Source organism: Falco naumanni, chromosome 5 (genome assembly GCF_017639655.2).
Source record: "Falco naumanni isolate bFalNau1 chromosome 5, bFalNau1.pat, whole genome shotgun sequence".
Taxonomy (NCBI): domain Eukaryota; kingdom Metazoa; phylum Chordata; class Aves; order Falconiformes; family Falconidae; genus Falco; species Falco naumanni.
The window spans coordinates 18,743,488-18,771,427 of NC_054058.1; the positions used below are offsets into that span (position 1 = coordinate 18,743,488).

Genomic DNA, 27,940 nt, shown 5'->3' on the forward strand with positions numbered 1-27,940 from the left:
GAATTGTTGTTTTTGCCTCTATTAATACATATGCAAATGAGTCACTACTGCAGCTGTGCTGTATTAATCATATGTGTGCTTCTGTCTGTCTGCCCTGCAGGCTCAGGGTCGGAGGGAGGGGGAAGAGGGAATTCAGTCTCTTTAACCTACAAGAAAACTCACTCATGCAGACAGAGGTCTGCTAGCAAACAGCAGGCCTGAGTTACAACTGGAAGGAAGATAGGCTGGTCATTTTTCAGTCTTTTTTATTTTTCATAGATATGGATGGAATCTGAAAGTTATGCAGAAAGGGCTGTTAATCTAGATAAAATGAATATGCTACCACTGCTAATTCCTTCCCCTGGAGGGCTGGGGAGGGAGTTATAATCTGACGACCCACAGAGTAGCCATGACATTGTTTTACCATGTGTATTTACTGCCTGTAAATGTCCACCGTGCCTATGTTCAGACACTCAACAGTGCTCAATAAAATACAAAGCATTTATATAGTCTGTCATAATGATTGTCTTTTGTAAATTGATTGGATTCCAATAAAATGATGTGATCAAGCTTTTAATTCAAATCTATTTTGATAGAATATATTGAGTTTACTCATAATGTTGTATAAGATTACATCAAAGACAAGTACGGGCTATTTAGTTGCCAGCTACAAAGCACATTTACCCACCATAAACAAGATTTATTTGAGATGGTATGTTCTGTGGTTCATGCTTTTACACAATCTATCACAATCTCCAGCTCTCAGCAGGTATCCGGAAAGTGAGGACTAGTTTCATACTGGTGTTGTAAGGCTTGCTTTTGAGTTAATTGGGAGGAACTTCTTCCATTTAAAAAACATCGGGATTTGTCAAAAACACTCTTGACGATCAATAGCCTATCATCCCACACCTTATTTACACAGTTTAATGAATATTTTAAAATCATCACTAAGACTTCATACTAAATAAGGAATCTTGGCAAGTTCAAATTTTTGAAGACAATTTACCCCCCTCCCCAAGATCTTCACCCTGTTTAGATGGTTGTAGCTTCAGTCACATGAAAGGTACTATGCCCCATTTTTCTAGCTGGAGAACTGGACCTTGGTCTTCAGTGATCTCATTTGCAGAACAAGTGGCAAATAACTAGTGAACACCACTTTCACTTACAAAGCCAGAAACAAGTAAGTGGTGGACAGAAATAGGGAATACAGAATCTGCATAATGTAGCAATTTTCAAAACTAGTTAAAAGGGCATCCAACAAAAATATATACATATTATGTTGTTTTATTACTCCTATTATTATCAGTATTTGTGATGGTCATCAGAAACAGCATAGTAGTACACCGAGCTAATGGCAGATGGACAACTGCCATCTTTTGGTTATGCTAATGAGAAATGTCACTTTTCATGTACTTAGCTGCTTTTTCCCCCAGATGTGTGTGCTCGCAGTGAAAAACTAATTCTACTTCTTTATGCTCAAGTGGACTGCATGAGTATTATAATATTGTAATTAAACTGTGCACTAACGATTCAATCCCTACAAACTGAGTCAGAGTCCTATTAATGAGAACAGGTAAAGCAGGAAAGCAAAGAGTGAAAGGATACTGACTCTCACTGTTGAAAAGCCAGCTTAGATAGTATTTAAAGGTAGACACTGCTCAGCAAATAGAAGGAATAACCCTGCACTGTTAAGAAAAGGTTTGCCTTCTTGTAGGCAAAGAATTGGTTATAGTAATATCCCAAAGAGGTTATGACTGTAGATTGCAGAATAAAAAAATAATGGATAAACTATTGCCATCTCTTGACTACATTCTGTAGAAACAATGGGGCATTGGACTTGTCTTCTCAATCTCAAGCAAGCTGGCTCCCCAATACAAGAATCAAGTTTTCAGTATTCAGATGCATCACTACAGTGTTCATACAGTTTGTCAGGGTCTTCTTTCACAGATTTGGGGCGCTGTAACACTGGAAGTTCAACTGCTTAATCTGGCCAGAACTGGTTATGTCTACAAATTAGAGTAAGAAATCAGAGATATGCCCCCCCCCGCCCAAATATTAAATGTGCTTGACAATCAAGGAATGAAAACATAGTGTCACCTCCTTAAGAAAGGAGAAGTTCTATCACCAGCAACATTTCAAATTAAACTTAAGGAGGTACTTCAGAGAAATAACCTCAACTGGCAAGTGGAGAGATGTAGCTCATCCCTGCAATGGTGCAGAAGCCAAAAGGAAGCTAGTATGTAAGCAAAAAAAAATTGTAGCTGACCAAGCAGGCAGTCCTCATGCTTTATTTTTGTTTCATAGGCAGCAGATGTTTAATGTAAAACTCACATGATCATTCGTACAGTCTATCTTCTGATCAGTCACTGCATACTTGTCAAATAGCTCTCTTTTCCATTTCCTTCAAGTAAAACAAACATGGAGGTCACAGATGATTTTGTGACCCTTAAGATGTCTAGAAGCAAGGTTTTCCAAAGGAAACTTTGTAATGAATCAGATACCTAAATAACAGCAAGATGAACAACTTTGACAAAGTCCTCAAACTCCAAATGGGTTTAACTTTCCTCAAAATCTAGCTACTTATGTCACTGCCTGCATGTGGCCTGAACTCTTCTAAAAATGTGGTCCCGACTATGTATGCTAAATTCCATTGAAATTCAGCCCTTGATAGGCATCTTCTCACACCACTGAAAAGAACAGGTTTGTAGTAAGAAAAAAATCTGACCCAAGTACTTAATAAAGAAAGTGCAGACTATAAAACTTGGCCAGATTATTTTTCCAGGTAAATTTGAGGTCTAAATCTGCTCATCATCTTTATACAAATAGCCAAAGAGAATCGATCAGGGTTCTTCAAAAGGCTGGCCTTCAGAACTGAGACCCAGCTAAAACGCTTTCACACTCCCATGCTGACATGAGGTTCTCTTGATCCGTACAGTGACAGGTTTGGTCATAATGTTGAACACAACCACCAATAATTATGATGTTGTGTTTCATGCTAAGATGAAGAGGGGAAAAAGCTTGAATGTGGGCACTTAAAACTTGTAGGGTGTTTTTCCAAGAGCAGATGTTCGCAGGAAGTCTGTATTACATCAGACTGCTATACTGTTTTGACAGGACACAAAATGTCCGTATAGTAATGCTACACGGGCAGCTGTCACTATACATCCAGCATTATCTTTCAATATAGTTATGGGTATATACAGCATTTGTGTTACTGCCAATTAATCAGTCGTTGTCACTATTTGGTTATCAAACAAACAATCTGGGAAATGTGAACCATTCACACTCCCAATGGTGCAGATTCCTCTCAATTTTCAGATCAAGCCATCAGGTCCTTTGTTTTCTAATACTCAGAAAGCACTCAGGAATTATTTTTTCTCAAAAAGCAAACCATCAGATATAATTTTATACTGAATGTGCTCAGACTTCTGGAAACATTTATTTCATACTAGGTATGCCCAAGATGACTGGTATTGGAATAATCACTTCAGTTTACTTTGTCTAAAACTTGTTACATGATATCTGTGCTTACAGCTTTGAATGTTGATCTTCAAGATGGAGAAATTTAATTCCCTCATCTGCTAAATCATACAGGCAAACATCATGTTCATATAAGGCGTATAGCAGTACTTTCAATTCATTAGCTTTATTCAGTAAAACACAGTAGCAAGGCTACGCTCAGTTTTGTTCTCGTTCATTTGAAACAGAGTCACCATGCCACATCACTCCTGAAGAACAAGACCATATGAAATTTATATGGGGAAAAAACAACGTAAGAAACCTGCATACTAACCAAGAGGGATTTTACTGCAATAAGGGTGTATTTTAAAATGACACTTCACGTAACGTTTGGAACTGAATCTTCTCATTAACAGATGAAAGCTAAAAACTTTTTTATTCAAATGGCATTTATGTTATTAAATGTGGGTGTGAGTGAACGTGCAGGGCTGACAGACAGCCCTTTATCAGAGGGCAGGTTCAAGCATGCATCATGTTAGTCCCAGCTTCTCCAAATGGCCTCAGACATCTACTCCTTTTGCAACACCTAACAATGTAAGTTTTAGTTTCCATTCTTGAGTCATTAGTCTCTCTGTGGATACTGGAAATAAAGGCAATCACGTATGGCTAATTGTAGCGGATATCAGATGACAGAATCTGTATATCCCAGCAGGGACTCAAAGGCAGGGAGAGAAATGGAGGGCTTCAGATTACGAACCTGTCAGTGGGAATCAACAGGGCATTTCAAAATGAGATATTACCTTTTCAATGACAAAGAGTATCTTTGCCACAGGAAAACAATTAGGTGTTGGGTGTTCTTCTATAAATACAGTATGCATTTCGTTTATAGAAAGAAAATTCAATTTTGACAAACAGGGATAAAAAAAAATACTTCCTGTTGATCAAACAGTACACTACTAAAGCCATACCCCGACTTAAAATTCTCTAATGAAATAAAAAAAGACATGTTTATCACTATACAAACAAACAAGAAAAATTCCTTGGCTTTGTCTTCACTCAGATAACACTGTGTACCAAATTCTGCTGGGAGCAACAAACTGAGCATTGTGTCAGGTTCTTTGATCTCCCCTGAAAACTACCGCTTTTAGTATACAAAGCCTGAAAGATGAGTGATAGGGAAGATAGGAAAAGAAGAAAAGAAGGAACATTGTACTTTTCTGACCTTCTACTGTCTGATGACCAGACAACAGAGGGTTTGTAGGGAACACTATGGTTATATGTAATGTCTGAAGAAAGAAGAGTTCCTCCCTGAAACAGACTGTAATGGCTGCACATTCATTCGTGCCATTTAGAAGTGGTTTTGAACCAGTTCTTCATGACTAGAAGAAACAGGCATCACTGAGTTTGGATTTGAAACAAGCTGGATTTGAACAGACGTTGGAAGACACGACCCTTCTAGGCTAGCAGCTATGCCAGATTCAGCTTCACTCATGTAAGCATGGGTGAGAGTCCATTCTGAGTGCTATACCACAAAACCCTTCTCAAAGCACATCTAGCCTGACACTTTCAAATGGCACCAGAAATTAAGAGGCATGTCCAATTTCTATTAGACAGGTTGCAACGCTAACTGAAAACCACTGTTAAGACATAAAGAAAGATTACTTTAATTTTTTTCCAGCATATACATACCCTTAGAAATCAAGTCAGAAGGATTTGAAGGAGTCTACAGTTAGTACACTGAACCTCTCCCACTGACTGGTTGCCAAATTCTCCCTTTAATTCCAGGCTAAATAACACGTAGCAAAACAACATAGGTGAATTTGGTCAGTAGTTTAATTTTAATGTTCTCCTTTGCACAGAAACAAGAGGCCCTTAAGGTTTTTAAGTTTTCCATAACCTAAACTCATCTTAAGATATTTATGAAGTCAGTCGCATTTGTACAAAGCCCACCTTTGTATAAGGAAATTGTCATTATGATAAAGCCTATTTTAATCAGAATACTTCAGCCCACCACATGTAGAGATACAGCCCAAGGCTGGTCCTGAAATGAAAGTAAACCACCCTCCCAACTTACTGGAGCACTAATGCGTTATTTTAGGACTATCCTGAATAACCACAAAAATAAGGAGAATTAGAGTTAGACCTGTATTTTCTCATTCCTAGCTAGCACCATGTTTGGTTTTCCTTTTTTTCCCCACTTTCTTCCATACGCGTGTTCATGTGTGTTTGGCTATTATAAGCACTTTATCAATACTGACATTACTTCTCAAAATTCATTTCAGAGGGATGACTTTTATGGCTCCCATGATTCTTAAGCTGTCTACGGTATTTGTTACTCACAGAATCAGAAACTAACAGACAGACAGTGTAGCTTTTCATACAAAGGCACAATAGGAATGAATGTATTAACCTCTGTGGTGCATGGAATGTGTCAGCTTACACACTGGCAGCTATTTCTGTGAAACTCAGCTAACTTCCGCTGGCTGTGTTAAAATAAAAAAAAAAAAAAAAAAAATCTTCCCCAGAACTATGTCCCACGCTCTTGTATGCTGGCCAAACAACTGAAATATCTGATGTTGCAGAGAGTCCACTTCATACTGATGCTGGCCAAACTGAGTCTGAGAATGCATTTTACACGTACTGTTTATAAATACGGAGCTTTTCCAAGCAGGTATAAAGCTCTGCTGTTCCATGCGACTTGACAAATAATAATGAGTGGGGAGATGAATTAGCAATGGAGAGTATGGGATTTTTTTGTTTTGTTTGTTTCTACAAAAGAGTGTAAATCCAGATTTTGCAGAACTAGAGATGATTTGGATCTTGACTTCATTTTAGTCCCAAATTTTACCCAGCTTCATCCTCCCAGCAAAGCATATATGGCAGGTAACAAAACTCAAACTGTGGAAATGTACAACACATTTGCTTAATTCCAATGAGTTGACAAGGGTTGTGGGGCTGATCAGGAATACCTGAGGAATGTCTGCACCACTATCATTAAGACCCATGGACACCCTAACACTTTCAAAATTTAGAGTGATATTGGAAGTTTTGAATCAGATGCATCTGGCTACCAGGTTAACTCTTTAATGTAGCTCAAAAAAAATTCTTCGGTATCTTTCCACCTGTTTTCTAATTGCCTATGTTAAATTGGTATCATCACTTAATTACCTGCACCACGGCAGTGCCTAAAATGTACTGGGTACCATAAAACATTGTAGGAGGGGCCAGTCATTGATCTGAAGAGCTTACAGCCTAAAAGGACCTAATCACGTTAAGCAACTTTTAAGCAGTTTAAAAGTGCTTGTCAGGACAGAGCTTTTCTCCCCGGCAATGTGTCTCCTTTTGCTGGTTTATGCCTAGCCAGCCCTTACAGCTTGCATCACAACTATCTGACGGAAAAGATGAGCAAACCTACTGCTCAGTGGAAACCTAAAGTACAAACCTCGAAGTAGTTTCACTGACAATAAAGACACGAAAACATAACAAAAAGTTCCCTCAAGGTAAAAGGCAAAGTATATGATTTGGTGATCATTGTGCTTCAGATGCAAATTTTATGCCAAGAGAACAGACCCAAACCCCTGTTATTTGCACTGTGTTCAAACGGAAGATAAAACTGGTTTTCATATTTACTTAACCTTTGCCTCTTCTGCATTGTTTTCGGACTTACCTGCAGTTGGAGTGGGCCTAAGCCTGGTGTTGCTGCGGCAGCAGCTGCCATGGTAGTTGGGATCAGCTGAACGGGGTAAGGGTCACCTAAGTAAGAGAATAATAGAGGCGTCAGCACCTTTTATCTACTCTCCACCTGCAAATTAAAGTCCTGCATTCACTCTTTCCAAAAGCCTTCTTTTGTGTGCCTTGTTGAGGCCTAATGAAAAGCTCTATTGTGCAGCCTTTTACTAACACTCTTTTCACAATTCTGGCTGAGAGAGGAATGTGAATAAAAGGCACAAGCAATTAAGGCGGAAACCTCATCCTTTTTCATGATGTATTTAGGGAAATGGAAAAAAAAGTGCGCATTGATCAGAAGGCTGCACTTCAAAAAAAAAAAAAAAGAAAAAAGAAAAAAAAAAGGAAAGAAAGAAGATGGGGGTGGAGGAGAAAAGGAAAACAGTACAACCTTGATAAGATCGCAGTATTAGAAGGGGACAAATTTACAAGCTTGTCCAGAATATGAAGTTAACCAAACTCTGTTCACTGTTAGTAAACTGAGCCTCACACAGATCAGAAACGGCATTGCCTTGACTACCGTGCTTTCTTTTAGGTGAGAAAAAAAATATCTTGCTTTAGTTTCAGGGTTTGCTCCTACAACAGGGAAAAGCATGTGAAGTTCAGTAAATCAGATACAAGCCTCCAAAATCCCTGCGCCAACTCTGCTTTGTGACTTGTGATTCAGTTTTGCTTCTGAGAGAAAACTACTGCAGTTTTAGAAAGAACTGCATTGTGCTGAATGAAAGGGACCCAGCAAAGGTTTAAAAAAAAGTTGCAGGCATTTATAAAGGAGAATTACCTGAGATGGCAAAAATCAAGATGGAGACAGGCATGCTTTAATGTTATGGAGCACTCACTTGCAGTCACTCCTTACACATCTTATTTGTTAAAATAAACTTTATACCAGCCCATCAACAAAACTATTAAGAAATCTGGTAAAAATAATAAGAAATGTCACATTCTTTGTGTCGCTTCTCCAAATGATAAAATGTTTAAGCACTTTCCACTCAAAAAAAAGTTGCCAGAGCATTTCTGTACGCCCCTGTGTTCTGGTAGCATGCAAGATTACTGCAGCATTAAAACAGCCACTTGAAATGAAACTACGGAAAAGGCAGAACCCTTCACCAGGAAAATCTACCTAAATGTTCCTGTACATTTCATTAGAGAGGTAGGTGAAAAGTTTCCTTCCTTTATTATGCTTTTTTGAGTGAACTCGGCAAAAAGGACAAATTAAGAAGGCAATGCGGTTATTCTGTACAATTGTTATTAGTTATTATTGAATTAAAGTTTAGAACGGTATCAAGCCTAAGTTACAGGAAACAGAAAACAAAGGGAAAGAAATTTATCTCATGTTTTTTAAATGTTAGAAATAAGCTGTGTTGGTATATACACATTCAGGAAAACTGCGTATGTTTGGGTTTCCCTTTTATAATGCAACCTTTTTTATGGAGATCTTTGATCTCCTGTTAAGAATTAAATACCATAACTTCCAGAAATGGAAGGCCAGAAAAAAACTGGGTTGGCAAAGCATCTTAACAGGTATTTAACTTCAATAGGTGTGCCTGCTTATATTTAAGAACATCTTAAATAATGCTTTGCTGACTGAAGCTTCACAGTCTTTCAAGGCCAGCCAGCCAAGCAATGGGAATCCAAAGGTCCACCCAGGCATCCCTGTGCACAAATGTCTTTTTACCTGGCCACAACTTCTCTATTTACTTATTTATTGACAATGGGCAACAGATTTCCTGATTTGCTTGGGTTTTTTTTTCCCCAGAGGTTGTAATTGTTTCCCATTTTCCAGTTTTACTTTGCTTCAACTAAGGGATCCATTTTCCACTTCATATCATGGATTGAATTAAAAATTTCTCTGACTTGAAGTTTTCTGGAGCGTTATCTTGTGACCCAAACAGTCGGCCTTAAACATGTGAGAACATGGAGAAGAAAGAGAAGGTGGTCAAATACTGAGGGTCAATGGTGCTTAGCTGCTTCCACACCACTAGTAGCTCAAAGGCTAATCCCTGTATCATTCTGAAAGACCCCTCTCTATAAGAGGACATTTATTTCAAGGACCAGCCACGAAAGAATATAAAATTATTAATATCTCATCTGCAAAGAAAAGAATGAGGGAAAAGTAGATTCTCACTAGAATGTAGATTTTACAGCCAATTAAAATTTTTAGTTACTAATGATATGCATTAATACATACCAAGATTAAAAGACTGACTTCCATGCACTGTCCCACAGTCCTCTCCACATGCCTGTATAAGCCTCAGCCCATCTTCTCACAACCTCATGCTAATTTGTAAATCTCAGAATCTTCACCTTCCTGAACAGTCAGGCAGACTCTCATACCCTCCTCTGCTGTATTAATCCCTGTTCTTTATGGCTCATCTGGCAAATGTATCAATGAGATGCTTGTGAGAGAAGAACATGCTGAAGTCCCCACAGCCACATGCATAGTCACAACCACTGGCTCCGGTGGTGCAGGTAAATGCCTCTGCGACTTTTTAGTAGACCATGCCAGAAAGCAACTACTACACCAATACACAGTAACGTAGTTTTCCACAATTCTAAGGAAAAAAGTCAAATTCATCCTAAAAACAGATTACAGCTGTGCAGAGCTAGGCTCTCCTGTCTACCAGGTTGTTTTTTGTTAGTTCACTTTTTAAAGGACTGTATGTTTTTCCAGTGCTCCAAAATACTTTTAACATACAAAAACAACAAACAAAACTGAAAAGCTTCTGTAACCGATCATGGATCTTTGCATCGTTATGCTTTGATAATACCCTCTGCTATCTTGTGCTTACTTGTAGGGGTTTAGCAATTCTGTTTATGAAGTATACCCCACCTGTGCTGTGACCCTTTCACAAGCGCTACTCATACACAGTATATCCACATTACTGCTCCTATGGTACAGACACAGCAGCAAAGAAGCTGGAGGAAGGTACAATAACGAGCAGTGATACCATCAGGATTAGTGGTCCACTGTGTCTGCCCTGGTACAAACGTCTAGCAGAAGATCACCTCTATCAGGAGGAGCCTACTGTCCACAGGATACCATAACAAGAGAGAGCAAAGAATATGCTCCAAGAGAGAGCAAAGAATATGCTCAAACACCATGCCATGCCCTGGGTCACTCAACAGGCCAGTGGAAGAGCCAAGATTAAAACACACAGAAGCTCTTCAGACAGTGCTCTTCCCCGGGAAGGATTCCAGGCTCTAGATCCATAAGGAGGCCAAGCACTTACATACATAGATCTCATGGTGCAGGCGCACTCCCCTCAAAATACTAACAAAGGCCTCAAGTCTCCTCTGACAAACACATACCTGCTCATTCTTTGCTGTTACTCTAGAACATGATACATCTTTCTATTGCCCTTGCATTCCCATTTCAGACTGAAGGTTTGGCTTGAGCATTTTTAGTTAATTCTAAAGTCTGGGAAATGCATATCTTAACTATTTCATTACTACATCAGTAAATAGAATTTTTTAGATATAAAATTAGCTACATTTTTTCCCAAGCTTTAGCAACATTTCAAGAATGTGAGGCAAGATATACAGTTATTAAAAACAGGTATTTCCCAAGCCACTCACAAGTTTGCACAACTCAAAACACCAATACGTTCTCAAACGACTACATTCCATTTCTGTTTACAAAGTTCATTATTAATCTACTAATGCACGCAGGCAGAAGTGTACCTCCCTGCATCTTTCAGCTACCAAAAGAAGCATTTTGTGCAGGTCTTTCATGTTCCAAACTGTCTCTCATTATGTGTGGACTTTTCTTATAAACAAAGCACGAGAGAGAAGTTTTGCTGTTGCTTTTCTTTAGTACACTACATAGTAAAATCTGGAGCAGGTCAAAGGCTGGGATTTTTATTGTAAGAACAAGGTAAAAATTATTTAATTAGGTGACATATTCTTCTCTAATTATTTCCCAGCTACTCTGTGGCATCACTTTGAAGAACAGAATTATTCAAGACTGACTACATGAAAAGAGCACAGAAGGACGTATGTACTGGTGATGCAGCACCTAAAGAAGTAAAAGGAATATGTCAGCCCTGGGGGAGCTGATGGGGTATGTTAGAGGTGTTGGTGCACGTTGCAAGCAAAGGAGAATGCCAGTGGCTCAGGGAAGAAAGAAGGCAAGGCTGAACCCTCAGTTCAGTGCTAATTCTTTATTTCTCTATCCTTCTTTTGGTCCGTCTTCCACAAACATACCCAGAACCTCTTTCCTGATAATTTATGCACTGCAACTTCTTTCAATTTCAAATCACACCTTCATCCTTGCCCAAAATAATCTTCCAACATCTTGCTTACAAGAGGATTTTTCATGAAGTACATTCATTTTTAAACCACTTTTTCTATGAACTCTCCCTATCATCCTCCACTGAAAACACTTTTCTGCGAAAGTTGGTTGTGGTACCGAGCCAAGTGGACATCCTGTCCCAAAACGCAAAGTAACAACCCTGTGTTTAGGAACTTAATTTTCAACTGACTAGCTACCAAGCTCATGGATATTAAATCATCGTATACTTGCGAAAATACAACAGTAGCTCTTAAAAATTGATGTTTTGCAAAATTTTATCAAAGACATTTATTAAGCTAAAAAAATGAAGAATTTTTTTTTTAAAAAAAAGATAAAAGAAAGCAGAGGATCTAACATTTTGTGTTTTGTACCAGTCACCTAAACTCATAAGATGTTTTTTGTATTCCTTCCTCTGTCACTCATCTCATTTATTCTCCTTCATGGTGTAATCCCCCCTAGTGTCTTGTCTTGTCTACTGACAAGGCTGCAAGCTCTTCAGAGCAGGCACAATTGTCTTGCTTGCTATATAAATCAAGTTACATGCTAATGTTAAATTGTAATGTTTTGACAGGATTTTTAAGTTGAACCTGATTATATGAAACAATAGAATACTCTGATTTTTTCCTGAAATTTTCTTCTTAAAAAAAAAAAAAAAAAAGATACCAGAAGAAGTAGGGGGTTTATTTCCCATCAGTTTTTTAACTTACTGTTTTCCTCCTACCTGTCTTTCAGGGACAGCAAGTGAAAAAAGTTGGAGGTCATGGAAGGAGAAGAAAAAAAGAAAACAGTGTAAAGAATATAAAGAGTAGGAAACAAAACCAAATTCTTAAATTGTAATTTCCAAAACCAGTATGCTAAACTAAGTTCCATGAAAAATACTGGAATTAACATTTCCATATAGTAGATTCTGCTGAATGAAAAGGAATTCTACATTATCTTCCCCCCATTTTTGACAAGCTCTAGAAAAAGCCACAATAATTTTACACTCAATATATCACTTAAGTATATTTATAATGAATAATCACAGCTAATGGCTGACAGGTAAGTCACTGCATCTCTTCTCACCATTCATTCATTCTCATCCTCATCACCATTTTCCTTTTGGTTTTTTGGTGTGATGATGGACATTTAGAGAGCATAGTGGGAGGCTGTGAAAGACATAAGCAGTGTTCCCTGACTTATTGCTCTAGGCATCAAGGATTTAGACAAATAAGAAAAAGAGCATGAAGAAGATACCACCACTGGCTTCCAGAAGGAAATCCAAACTGGTTCACTGATTTTCTTTGAAAATAGTTACAGACAGCATTGACCAAGTGCTGACTACATGGGATTAGCTTATTGTGTATTTTAGAGAAATAATTCAGTTTACGGAAGGGATAGTTTTGGAGGGACTTAAAAGGACCCTTCCAGTTCCTATGAGAAGGTGATCACCAAGACAGGGTCAAGCTCCTCACAGCAGTGTTTGGTTGGAGGACAAGAGTCAATGGACAAAGTGAATCAAGAGAGGATCACATTTTCGCCATGAGGACAGCCAGATGCTGAAACAGGCTGTCAAAACAGGGTTGTGTAGTTTCTGTCCTTGAAAGTTTTCAGGCCCTGAACTGAACAAAGCTCTGAGTAACCTGGTTGTATCTCCAAGATGACCCTGTTTGGAGGAAGAGGTTGGACTACAGACCTCCTGAGATCCCTTCCAACCTGAATAATCCTATGATTTTTTTTATTATTATTATTATTATTATACCTGTTCAACAAATGAGAGTCATTCAAAAGGTCTAAGGAAACCAAGGAAAGACAATGTATTTCCCCAGAGGTTTGTACATGCTCATGAATTTAAAAATTGTGACTTTAATTTTGTTGCCCAACTATCAATAATAGTGCCGTAACACCAGAAACCTTTTATGGCCTAGAAACTGAACTGAAACTATCAGCCTGTTTTCACAGAACTCCATTATTTTGTTTGCCTGTTTTGCTTTTATTAGCATTATTGTGAGAAGCAACACATAGATCAGGGGCTATGGAATCTTTCAGTTAGAAACAGTCTTTCAGAAACACTTAGTTGTGTTGTTAGTTTTTGAAGTCTTGATGCCTTCCGTTGCATTTGCAGCATTACAGAAGTGACACGTTCTCGTGTATGCTAAAAGGCAAAGTTGTTACCAAAAATTCCTCCTTTTTGCTGTTTCTATCCACAATGCTATTACTCTTTTCTTATCCTGGGGGGAACATGAGGGTTTAGTCATATGCTCATTCTTTTCCGAGGCATAAACAGTAGCCCTGAAAGATGACTAGCATCTTTATAAAGAAGCTACAGTATGTGGTCCTCACAACACATGGTTCCTATTTTTATCATTTTGATAAAAGCATAGCAATGTCAATATTTTTTCTTGTGATTTGGTGATTGTCAATGATCTGTATGTCAGCTGATACAGCTGACACAGTTAACAGAAATTAGTGCTCAGTCTCTTTAGAAACCAGACACATGGACACTGAGCACAAGAAACACTGTAAGACAGTCCACATGATACTCCATTAAACAATGAAACATGTGACTGACTAAAAAACAGAGATACATCAGCAAATTTCCCTGAGGAAGTTTATGGTAGTTAACTCCTAAACATTAATTTTATTGTACTCTATGAGGAACCAATTAACTGAGAGTTTCATTTTTATCGGACATCAGAATTATTTTTCAGTATATAGATGAACAGTAAATTCAGCATATTTTAATTTTATTAGGCTTGGCTTGTTCATCTCACACATTTTGGCCGATTTTAAGAGGTAATTAGATATTTTATCAATAACTATGTGTGCATTATTTTATTTAGAACACTTCCAGCAGCAACGAGCTGATATGTAGGATACATACAATGTACCTATTGTATATTCAGATTTTTCCCCCTAATTGGATATGATTGAAACAGTGATTAAAGTACTTTCAGAAAACCACGTGTTGATGACATCTGACTGAGAACACAATATGATTTGTTACAACAAATTATCCACAGGGGAGAGGAGGAATGGGCAAAGCAAAACAATTCTTTTTTTCCAAAATCTGGCGTATTTCCATAAAAATAACACAGGTATCAGCAAATAAAAGGCTACCTAAAAGCTTTTTTGAGAATTTGCAAATAACTTGGAAAATATATTTGGGGTCAATCCCACTTCCAGAAATAGAGAATCAGTAGCTGTTTTTTCCTGAGAAACTCCTAAAAATCTCCATACAACTCTATTTCCTGCACACGTCAGTTCAGAAAATGAAGTGTGTTGTTCTTCATCCTCCAGAGAAGAAGCTATCTGGAATTCAACATCCCTAATCATACTGAAATACCTCAGGGCCAATACAACACACCACACTGCTGTAAGTCAACATTCCACTTCCTTTTTAATGTGATCACCAAACGCTTGAAGAAGCAATGGAGTGCGGTTTCCAAAATTAATCTCACTTAGCACCATTAATTGGGGAGGACCCATCTTCTTTAGGAAGTTTGGGCTATTCTGTGTCTTTTAGCAGAAAACTAATTGTAAACAATTGTAAACTGCAAATGTAGAACCATGGAAGTACCACAGGGAAGCATTCTGCCCTGGTGCATCCTGCTGCTTAAATGTGTTGAAGATACCCCACCTACCACTGTTCTCCTCCAAACTCTTCCTGCCCTTTCTGTAAATAGGTAGCCAGAAGCAGCCTCTTTTTCCCAAATCTTACTTCATTCCCTTCATTATCTCTTATACAGGAGAGACAATTTTCTCTTACGCCGCAGAGACATTCCACATACAAATATATATATATATATGTGCATTAATAGAAGGATTACACTACCTACGACTAAAAAGCAGTCTCCTCTGAGGCGGAACTATGCAGTTTTTAAAGGGCACAATACAAAACTTTTTCTCTTCTATCACTTACACTGTTTTTATACTTTCAGAGCACTTCACAAATATTAATGAGCTCTAAATAAATTCTAATTATTTCTATGAGTGGCCCTAGCAGATCTGTATCATCTGGTGTGAAATCTGACTTCAGTGAAGTCAACAGCAACAGCTCCTCAGACCTCAGCAGAGTTGACATTTCACTCACCACTGCTAAAATGCTGGGAGTCATGTAGATTATCTAGCAAGTATCACAAGTGGAGCTGAACTAGTAATAGCTGTAGTAACAAATGACAGGGTTGAAGGAATGCTGGCTGAGAATAAAAGGAGAGGGGTTAAATGACCTGAGCCAACATGCATAGCCTAAATGTGGAAGAAGCTTTGCCCCAGTTTGGGAAACGGAATAATCAGGCTCTGTTTGGTTTCAACATCAGCTGAAATGGAAGGTGCTCACCTGCTGCTAAAACCAATTCATATACTTGGGATACTGGGGTTAACTCCTAATACGTGCTCACACCACAGGTCACTTACTTAGTTAACACCCCACTCTTATACATCGACTCTTTATAAAGAGATTTGCATTATACATCTATATAAACACTACATATTAAGTGTATAATAAAATACATATAAAGAGGTTTGCATAAAAATCAAAATACTTAAATTCCAACTAGCATGCAGTGAATGGATAACCAGGTATGTAGCAAATAAGTAGGTAACCAGTATTTTTCTTGCTGGTCACGGAAAATATAGTCTATCACATACTGCCAACTTATTTTTCTCATAAAAGAAAAAGCTTTGGTTGTAAACAATATTAAACATTTTAAACACCATGCAATGATATCTAGGTATGGAGGTTAAAAATCAACTGGAACCTTAGATTATGAATCTTTTTGTCAAGTAGAAATGTAGTGCTAATAGAAGTTCCTCCCTTTTTCTTTGCCAACTTTACCACCACACAATATGCCATAGAGAAAAAAGGGGAAGTGTCAACTTGTGTAAATTGTCCCTTATGTAATGCAAACCATCTGTTTAAAAAACAAAACAAAATGAAAAACCAAGCCACTCCCAAGCATGATCTGCTATGGAGAAAAAGAAAGAAAAGGAAATTTACTACACTGAATCGGAAGCCAAAGACCATGACCTGCCATGTAACCATGGAGAAAATATTTACCCCTCTCCTCCCTGTATTTACCCATTTTTGCAAAATATTTGGAGAAGTGTGACTACTTTGCTCTGCACATATTCAAGATTGATACATTGTATTCTATTGAGCATTTCAGCTGTCTACAATGTTTCCAATCAGGTGGGAACCCAAGCAGAGAAACCTCCTTGTTTTCAGTAACAGACAGAATAGCTCTCACACAGTGATACCACCACGGGGTCAGAAGGTCCCTCTGTGCCCAGCCACTGCAATCTGGTAGAGTATAGGAAGACAAAGTACTGTTGTCCTGTTCTTCTACTCTTCTTTAGGTATCTTCCATGAGAAGAATCTAAATGGACCCCTGCTACGAACTGTTATGACTATTTTTGTGTTATCTTCAGCCAAATCCTCAGAAAGGGAACTACGTGTGGAGAAAACGGTACTCTTCCCTTCCACAGTCTCTCTGGAGAAGCTATTAGTCCATTGGGAAGCACTGGCTGAGGAACCCTCCCTCATATACTCTTTGAAACCACTGGGAGACATACATGTGACCTTCTATTGCTCTAGCACGGACAAGTGAATCAGAAAGCACTGAACATTTTAGTTTGGTTTCATTATCTAAGAACAAAACAGAAATAGCAGTATAACTAGATACTCATCACTTTTTCTCTTCACTGACCTCAAGGCCTGATCACACATTCTCTTCCAGCTGCAGGCTGAAAAGGCCACCATCTCCAGCCGCAGCCCCCTGCCAAAGGTTACCGCTGTGACCAAGCTGCTTGTTTCATCACTTCCCAACACGTTTCCATTGAAATGAGCCAGTTCAGTTTAAGCATTTTTAACAGGAAGGCCTTGCTATCCCAGCCTGGACAGAAGCACATTAGGGAGTGCTTAACCAAGAAGCTTCTCCAGCATGTCAGAAGTTAGAGGCACAGTGAGGAGCAACCAGAGACAGTTCACTCTTCAGCTACTTGGCCTGCAGGCAGAAGTGGCAAGTAACCCAGTCACCAGGTGTGACCAATAGCACAACTGATGAGAGATCAGCAGTGCCTCAGACCACATGCTGCAGATTTTGAGATACTCTTTTGGAGATAGGACTTTTCAAAGAGGCAGGGCATGTAACAGTGTAAATGTCACTTTGAGGGTGTCCCCAACCAGATACCCATAATCAAGGCACTCAGCACCATTAGTTAATTATGAAAATACTGGTTGTCACAATTCTCTCTTCCTTCTCCCCCAGATTTTCATATCTCCCTTTTTATTGAGAAACAATACATGAAAATTTTCATAGTTCTTGGTTCTTTGTGACTGGAACGGAATTGTCCCATGGAGTTTTTTATCGTCCCTACGTGCAGGTTGTTAATGCTAGTAAATAACAGAATCATCACTACAGAATTCCTATCGATCAACCATGAAAAATAATTCTAAAAATCTATCAGTCCAGACAAAAGGGCAGGTTTTCCAAAGGGACCAGGAAGATATGGAAGTGAGGTTCCATTGTCAAAATGTACATAAGCCAAATTCAAAACATATAATGGCAGTCAGGTAAAGATGCTGGTAGCAGGGTCTTCAGAAGTTCATAGGAAGGCCTCGTATCCAAACACAAAGAGTGAAAGTTAGGCCTCTAATGTGCTGAGAAGCTGAGCAAATTAATCTGCTGTACTTTCCCTGCTGCAGTGCCACACTGGTACCCACTTTACCTCAATTTAGGCTATCACAGGTGACTGTACTAAAGTTTACAGTACAAAAATTTGCTAAACATCCCTGAGGCTTTATCCCTAGTGCCTTTGTGACTCTTCAAATGAAGATTTAGTCTCCTAAATCACTCAGGTGCTTTAGAAAATTTTATCCAAAGCTCTTTGGTTTACAATCCACCATATCTTTGCCAAAAGTACTGATCACAGAAGGGCAAGCAGAAAAGTGGGAGAAGTATGTGTCATGGCATGTCAAAAAGATTACTTAAGGTGAACATGTTATAGTTTTAAAGTAGCTATGTTCTTCATTGCTACAAGCTTTCTAGGTGTAGCTAAATCCATATATGCTTTTTTGTGTACACTAAACTGTGAGTGAAAAGAAAAAATCCTTTGGACTACTTATCACTTTTCCTCAGCCTCTCAGTCAAATTCAGTCAAACATGCCAGGGAATCACCAAACACAGAGCCGTCTTTTTCCACTGGCTTCTGCTCAGTCCTAGACCTTGGCATGCAGTTAACTCCAAGCCCTTACTGCCAGGAGCAGCAGCAACTTTGCTCTTTTTTCTTTTTCATTTTCAAGGTTATACAAACATGTAATGTCATATGTACTTCATGGATGTGAGGAGCTATAGGACTGTCTTACAGTTAATGTACATGCAGTGAAATGAAGGGAAAAAACCCCCTCAACTCCTTCTATCCACACCAGACTTCATTAACATGGAACTAATTTAATCTGCCAGATATATCTAATGGGGTGCTTTCCTGACCTTTTCCAGGCCTACAGTTGTGGTAGCATTCATATTCAGTGTGGCTTTCAGTTAAACATTCTGTAATGTGAATCACTACTATTCCCATTTGAGAGAGACTGACTGAAATCACTGGAAGAACTGAATGAGCCTATGCTTTGGCACTGCAGCTGCTGAGGGATGTGAAGTGTTTTGAACAGTAATTTTCAGTAGTGGTCCCAGTCTGTAAAATATTTGGAAAAGGGATTAGTGGCCAAAGAAACTCAAATTCACATTCAAGTACTGTATCTACAATGTTACAGAAACTGAAAGAAATCTGAAATTATGGTATAAGCCAGTTTAACTGAAGGAATCTTTATATGTTCTAATTTTATGAAACTGCTGCAGTGGCAAGTGCTGAGTAACTCAAAACAACTGATGAATTCATGAGTTAGTCGTTGATACAGGTGGACACACTGACATGGACATAATAAAGCTAAACACCCATGCTAGGGACAGAGAATGGTAGAACAATCAAGTCCCAGATAACTCAGTAGGAAACTGATGTCAGAAGAGTTATACAAGCACAAATGTATGAAAACAACTCTACGAAATCCATGCTCTAGCTAAGTCTATTAATGGAAATGGAATTCCTTGATTATTCCTTAACTTGTATTTATTATCATCCTGTTGACAGGAACACGAAATCCTATTGAAGGCTTAAATAAAATTTCAAAAATAATCTGGGGACTGTAGACAACAATACAAATCTTTCAAAGATTAAAAAAGGAGATGCTACATTTTTTAGTGTTAGGCTCTCGTAAATATACTCATAGTTTGTGTTAGTCCATCAAACTGAAAGGCATATGCTATCTTTGATCTCTGTAGAACCCCCGTTGAGATTAATGTGAGTTCTGTGTGAAGAAAGAGACTAGAATAGGCCTTCAGTTCACAAATAGTAAGCAGGCTGCTTCAGGAGAAAAACATATTTTCTTACAACAGTGTTGAAATTTATCAGGAAGTTTCCAATAGCTTCTCTTCAGATATATGTACGTATGTGTGGTTGTGAGCACGTTCACTTCTCAGAAAGATCTGTCATCAAGAAGGTACACAGATCCACTCTCTGTGTGTAATGTTTCACTGTTATGTTGAAACACATAAATCATCGCTGATAACCTTTTCTCATACGGCAACAACTAATCCTCTATTTTACACTCATCTGTGCAAATTAATGGCTTTGTCCATCAGGCTAGAGAGGTGATACTTTTATACAGGTTGGCATGAAATTTTGCCCTACACCCACTTCCAGCTAAAAAAATCTACAGGACTTACTGCATCCCGCTTTGTAGCTGAAACCAGGAGGAAGAAGGAATCCTTGCTGTGCAGCTGCTGCTAGGGTTCGTTGGTCTGGAGGGAATACGGGAATCATTAATGGAGGCAGCTGACCCTGGACCTGCTGAACAGGAGAGGGAAAATCAAACATGGAATTTTTTCCGGGGAAAATGTCTGCTTACATGCTTTCTCTTACTTCTGATCTGAGAGGTCAGGTTTGGATATGCTCCTCCATAATGGGGTGTTCCAGTAGCATCAACTATTCAGCCTCTTCTTAATTACCAAAGCACTTCATAGGAATTACATTAATCCAAAATAAATCAAAAGATTCCACTAACGCATATCTATATCCCAATTAATTATTCCCCCCACAACCCATAATGCCTCACTTCTCTTTGACTGCAGGTTGGGTTTTTCTTCTCTTTTATTGCACTGTGTAACAATATCTCTGTCTCAGGCAGTAGCTTTCACCCTGACTGAGCCCAAACACAAAGATCCATACACACAGAAGTACAAGTATGTGCATAAGTAGCATACAGCCTAGTCAATACTATTTTTCTGCCCATATACATGCACTTATTTGTACATGTGAAAAGACAAAGTCTCAAAGATGGTAAGAAAAAAGGCTGAGACACTTTACTCACAAACAAAACACAGCTATGTCTGAAGTGTTAGCTGTTCAACTTTGCACAGCAACTGTACACAACCATGCAAGCCAGGAAATGGAAAATATTATATTGTAAGTGGATACTGCAGGGGACTTAAGACATTCAGAAATTAGTCATCAAACCTGGAAGTTGGCCATGGCAAAATGTCTAATAATATTGCTTTTACCCAGTTCTGTCAGAGTTTTTAATTGCTAGAAATGGACATCATCTTTGTGTTTCACACAGGTGACAAAAAGTTTGCTAGATTAAAATGTCAAATGGCTAGTTTTAATTAAAAAAACCCACTGTACTGACCAGATCAGTCAGTAAAGGGAGACTGACTCATTTTCTGAGAGGTCATTTAGTTTTTCAATGGTGCTGTGAAGCTGAGGCATCAGAGGTAGATATGTTATCATTGACAAAAATTTTGTTTGTGGTCTGCAGCCTTAAGAAACATGGAGAATTAGAGTGTTGGTACACAAACTTCTTTGGCCAGAGGCATAAGGAGGTTATACTCCCTTCGTTATTGCCTGCATAGCAGAACTGGCAAAACAGAACCTGTACCAGCTCCTTGGATGCCATGGTTCAGACTAGCATCCTGAGTTTATTTTAATTTAATCTCCTGAAGATCCAGGAGATGTCTCAGTTCACCCAACATTTAGGAGACAGAATAGTGGTACAAAATTTGGGATGGCAACCTCTTTATGCCAGGACCTGTCAACACCTGTGTGTGTACTGACTGCATCTTTACAGTCTGAAACAATTTTCAAGGATGGAGTTCAAGAGTGCTGTTGATGGAAATTCTTGCAGTGGGAGATTAAGATTGGGACTGAAGCTAGAGTAGATGTAGCTCCACTCACTGAACTAACTTAACCCATTTTTTTCTACCCTAGTACTCTCCTATTCTGATCTTGTTAACTAGAAGACATACATACTTTTAACTGCATTGCTGGGGAATAAAAATGTATAAAATGTGATTTTACTGCTATTCCCTCTCAGTCATCCTGGAACTGCCCAGTGTCTGCCACTTCTTCATGTGTTTATTTTTGTTTTTGTTTGGTGGGGTTTTTGTTTTTTTTTTTTGTTTTTTTGTTTTGGTTTTTTTTTGTTGTTTTTTGTTTTGTTTTTTTTGGGTGGTTTTTTTGTTTTTTTGTTGTGGTTTTTTTTTTTTTGTTTTTGGTTTTTTTTTTTTTTTTTTTTTTAAGACAAAGACAAAGTAACTGTATTCTTTTAGAACAAAAATGAACAGCCGTGTGGAATTTTTGCATAGTACTCTTCTTCGGCAAAAAGCCACAGAACTTTTTTTTAAATGGTTTCCAAGGATGAAAGTGACTTTGCCAAGCAAAGAAGCTTCAAAACAGGACTCAAAAACACTAATAGAAAGACAGATGGTTCTACTAAGAGCTTTGCTGCCAAAAAAAATGTTGAAAAAAAAGTGAAAAAAATGGAGTGATGTTATTGAAGCTGACTGCAAAGTTCTCTGATGACTGCAAATACTCTTGTCCCACTGCAAGTGTTAACTCTGCCTCCAGGGCTAATATAACTAAAGCACCACACACACACAAATTGTCATTGCCAAGCCCACAATGTAGCACAAGTCTGCACTTGATTCTAAGTGACTGCCAAATACACGAGCAAAACACCACACTGAAAAATTCCCATTTAGGAAAACATTTACCAGGAACATGCCCTTTCTTCTTAACTCTGACTGCTGCCTTTCACTTTTTCAAATCGCTGCTCCTCTTTATCTCTCCAAGGGGCCTTATACCCACTAATTTCAAATGACACAACCCTGGTTGTGTTAAGGACATGAGAACTATAGAGTGATGAGGATGGTTTGCATGGATACAGAAATAACGCAGTCAAAACAATGTGATTTTCATTCCAGGACGGAATGTATGTAGCACCACTCAAACAACTACACTTCATTCCCTCCCAAATACAAATAAGTGTAAATATTAGTTTATTTTAATCCAATTACTTGACACAATACAATATAAATTATGGACTCGTAATTTATTTTATGGCTCATTTAACTACTACATCTTAACTGTTGTTATGTTTATTATTATTACCTAGAATTGCTAGGATATAACTATTTCAAGTGGCACAGAACACAGGTCCTCCTTCTGAGATTTACATGAAGGGCATTTTCCTTTTTTTTGTTTGGTTTTTTTTTAAGCTCTTACTACATCAGTTACATCTCTCACAAATGTTTTTTTGTTGTACAGTTTACATACTTTCCAATGTTTTCTTGACAGTAACTTGTTGATACTGTATTTCTAATTTGAACATAATGGACTACAATCCGAGCTATTTTTCAGGTCCTTCATATTTGTTCTGCTAACAGACTTATATATGTCCATAAAAAGAAACACATCTTTAACAATCTAAAAATGCATATAGCTGTCAAGATTCTCCACTTGTCAGTCTCTCTACATGATTACGTCTTCTTAGTTATAATTTCCTAGAGGCAAAAATTGTAGTTGAAATCCTCACAAAATTCCCAAATGGATTTAACAGGCTACAATTTCTCATTGTAACTCCTTATCTACTTTATGATGTTAGCCTGGATGATACAGATAAAATCATTCAAGGGCACGTTTTTTAACTATAAATACTATTGCCATGACATCAACTGATCACACAGTTCCCTAATCTTTCTTTTAATTTGAATGCCATCACCATGTTATCCAATCAACCAGAAGTATTCTTGTACTGTGTCACAAAGTGTAGCAGCATGGTATGCACAGAAAAGACATATGTTGTACATAAAATAACAAAGAAAACAAACTGAATGTCATGAGAGCCGTAATATTCTATACAATCAATTCACTACTTAAGGAATTCATACTTTCAGTCACATATCTCTGACAAGTAATTTGGGGCAAGAAGGAAGCCCATGCTGCAATGAAAGACATAAACCATACCACTTGACATTTAGTTTATGAGAAATAAATCCCCTTAAGAAAACAGATACACAAGAGTTCAAGCAGTCCAGGAAAGTAAAGGTTCTCTGATTCATAATGAGGACAGTAAGTCATCTTCTGAAACAGCAGAGTATTTTAGGAGTGGAAGAAACTGCAACCAAGTTTAACCTAGAGTCTAAACCAAAATCAGGGACCCTTCATATCTGTCACCAACAATACAAAAAGGAGACTACCCATAAAGACTGATGGACTGAAAAAACCGTATGAGCACATGAGAAACAATTAATAGTATATCTACTGTCCAAGTGGGAAACTGAGGCACCCACAGTTTCCTGGAGAGACTTTTGATTTTGGGAGGTGCCTCACTGTATCTTTATTTGTTTCAGTGCCTTTGACAAATCTGCCCTTAAATGACTTATCCTTATCAAAAGAAATTTCTTAGTAAACTTGGAACCGATCCAAGTTGTTGAAGCCTGGGCCAGCATCTTCACAAATCTGTGCACGTCCTTTATGACTTGACCATAACAAATCCAACCGCACAAAGATGTGCATCCAGTGTAGCCACAGCTAGGTTCCCAGCATTCCCAGCTCCATTACAACTTTAGTATTTCCACCTAAATTCTGGGCTCTTACCAACCTTTAGGAACATACTATGGTTACCACAGCTACCTAAGGACTAAGCAGTATGTTTTTAACAGTTACCCCTACTGTTTGTTACTACCTCCTGCTGTGACTTACATAAATTTAGATTGCAAACACTTGACAACTACAGTTCTACTTTATTTTCTGTAAATGTCACGTGCACTTTGGGTCACTGTATGCATGGTTACAAAGACAAAATAGCTGAAGGAAACATTAAGGTTGCAAAGTTAGGCATTCAAGACTTAGGAAATGCCAGAATCAGGATAGCATGCATGACATTACTTTGGTCCTTTATGCCCATGCATCCTGACAGAGTCTTTAATTAAAAGTTCACAATTTCCCCCCTTCACATGACTCTTGCTTAATCTAGCAGGCTTTTAATATCTCTCAAGTAACATAAACCCATAGTTTCAACAAATTTAAGCCCCTAACATAGCAGCTGCTATTAGTTTTATTTGTTTTATCTTTATACGCTTCCACCAATTTCATTTCCGCAGTTGCTCATTACATGTTTATTAGCATAAACTTTTATATAAGTTTTCCTCTCTCCAAGGTAAATATCTTAATACATTTCCTGGCATCCATATGTAAAATTTTCCACTGAGGAGCGAATACTGCTCTTCCACCCACCTCTAATTCTTCAGAAACTATTCTATCCGCTTTGGTGAGACTGGTGACAGAGTAACAAATTACTCAGTGTGAATAAGAACGGCTGCTAAAAGCAACACTCACTTCCCTACAACCTGACAAAACTCTGAGCAGTACTTTACTCTTGAGCTGTTCAGAAGACGCCCTTCAACCACTGTAAGAGAATCTTTGCTGAAATGATCTCTTACATGGCTTCTTCATGTAGCGGTGTGGCTAATTTTTAGTTGCATTTGAGTTACTCTCAGCTGCCTCAAAGAAGTTCAGGTTTTTCGTTCCTTGAACAGTGGATGCACATGAGTGATTCTATTAACTTCAAACTGTTGTATGAATATCTTCTTGCCTGTGACTTGTTTATAAGTTAAGCATCTCTTCTACTGTATATGAAAGAATGTAATGTACATTTAACATGCAATAACTTAAATCTGTCCTTCAGAAATGACATGTTTAATTGCATCAGTTCCCCTTCCTCCAGAAACACTTGGCTCATGGTGCTGCACACTATGCTGAAGGACCGGATTCTTTAATTAGCATATGTGTTGGCCATCTCTTTCTCTCTCCCTCACACCCCCCTACATCTATCTTAAGGGAAATAAAAATATATGTCCTCATATAACTACAATCTGCTATTTTCCCTTACAGTGACGTTTAAAATAAGAAAAGTAAATGTTGTTCTCATTCTCTTCCCTACATCAGTTCCCTAAATCGACATAAGTGTGTCCTAAATCTATACGGCAGGGAGCCTTGCCTATCCTAATGTAATGTAATGATCACTCTCCTGCTGAGTTTGAGGTGGCTTTTTACGGGGTGCTTAGCGAGTGCTTAAGACACAAAATAGAAGGTGGATGCCAAGAAGCAGAGATGCAGAGAGGAAGACACTGAGGAGACACACAGCACGCCCACTCCAGCCCATGCTCTGACCGAACACTCTGCCTTTACTACCAAGGAACAGCTCACTCATCTGCCAGACATACTGCTATAGGGGATCCAGACAAAGGATTTTGTGAAGGTTTTCTCTTCCTGATTTCTACCTGAAAATTCTTCTGCAGTGGATTTAGTGGCCCTAAATATTATTCTTCCCTTTGCTGCATAAGAGGCTTACACAGTTCATACCAATACTTACAAAAATTCGTCCTATCTGAGTACCTCAGTTCACTCAACAGTAGCACCTCACAGATCACAATTGTTTGGAAACAGTGATAGTGATTGTAGAAAAATCATGCTCTTATAGTGGTAATCTTTTAAGAAGAATAAAAAAGGCTATTTAGGGAGACACCCCCATGCCCCCATAACAACTTTACTAGCATAGAAGAGCTCTATTTGGAGTGATAGTGTGGAAAAAATTATTAGTTTGATGGAATATGGAGACAATCGTTAACAGGTAATACTTGGTAAGAATGCAGCTTGGCTGAAGGAAAACACAAGGAACAAACTTTCAGAAAAACTGAAATGCATCTCAGAGAATAACATAAACAATTTTCATTTTAAAAAAGCAAGGCTTTTTATGCTGGAAACTTTCTCTCTTTGCTCAGTCCTGCGAGAGAATCCAGGTGTCACTACCAGCATCCATCTCAAATTCATCTCATTATAAAGTCTGTAAGTACTACTAAGTGAACACATGCTTAGCCTTTTTAACTGAAGTGCAGAGAAGTGCCTTCAACTGCTAAATAATACAGACAGTAGCTGTTTCCATGTCGATAACTTGCTTCCAAAGGCTTACCTCCTCCACTTCATCCTACAGAACAAAATGTGCTGGTGAGAGACAAACACCTCCAACAGCACTTTGAAGGACATATGCCGAAAGGACCTTTTGCATTAAGAAACATCTCTTGGATACTTCCAAAGCAAAAAGCAGTATACTTACTCATTTATGCAACTTAAATAAAGAACTTTAGAATACTTCTTTTATATTTGATTTGGTATAGAAAGAAAAGGGAAAAGCAGTAAGATGACTTTTTCCCATTTGGGATGATGTGTAAGAAGAAGCATGCTTGTGCCACTTAGCATGTAAGTTATCTAGAGGGCAACTCTGCCACAACGGCATTTGAGCAAATAGCCCAACAGAAAAGGAAGAAGCTACCTGAAATAAAAAGAACACAAACTGTAATTCATTCCAATATGCAGCGGTTTTAAGTCAAAAGCCTAAGGGTTCATGCAGGAATGGCTGCTCCAGGCTACATAACACCCCAGTGTGTGTGTGTGTGGGTCCTCTGGCAAAACCAGGACTTTCAGAGCAAGCTACTGTAATTCAGGCAACAGCTACACTGCAAGACTGAAGTGCACTCTCAAAAGAGCCCTCTCTAATCCAAGCTCAAGAGCAACACTGAAAATAATTTGCTCTTTCCTTTTTATCGAAGAAAAAGATCCATTGATTGAGCCAATTGTTTCACGAAGAGGTTAAAGTTAGCAGAGGACACAAAATCAGCTTTTGAGGTATGACAAGTGTTTGAGCCAAAATGACTTATTTCACCTTACTTAATATTCACACAAACACTATGTTTCTCATGCCATAGCTTCCAAGCACCTAGGTTCCTTGTTTAAATGTTAGTACCCTTCCTTGAAGAATAAGCCAGGACTATAATGAAAACCTGCCATAAACTTGCAGCTGTCAAAACTGCTGGTTTATACAGTATATTGTCCTCCATTTGTATTTTTGCTAGCTAATAGCAACTTGCTCCTAAATACAACTGTCAAGTAGCAAGAGTTAATCTGCAAAGTCACTCCTTTCAAACTGGAAAATCTATGAGCTTAGATTAATGACTGATGCTACCTCACAGTGTATGATGGAGCACACGGTTTCCAGATGCTTGGTTAATGCTTTTCCCAGTGAGGTCTGGACCAGTGCTGATCACTCTAGCAGTA

The 27,940-nt window shown here is 38.3% G+C and overlaps 1 protein-coding gene across 9 annotated transcripts in view; it reads right to left on the bottom strand.

Annotated features, from left to right (window-relative positions):
* SOX5 (SRY-box transcription factor 5) overlaps positions 1-27,940 on the bottom strand; it is a 341,279-nt gene that overhangs the window by 83,747 nt on the left and 229,592 nt on the right. For 5 of the 9 annotated variants that reach the window (XM_040595770.1, XM_040595772.1, XM_040595768.1 and 2 more), the window contains 2 exons: positions 20,215-20,338; positions 7,106-7,191 (listed from right to left, as the gene is read on the bottom strand). In XM_040595770.1, the coding sequence (XP_040451704.1) occupies positions 7,106-7,191; positions 20,215-20,338 (210 nt within the window). The remainder of the gene's footprint in view (positions 1-7,105; positions 7,192-20,214; positions 20,339-27,940) is intronic. The other 4 variants (XM_040595774.1, XM_040595773.1, XM_040595769.1 and 1 more) reach the window with 1 other exon arrangement.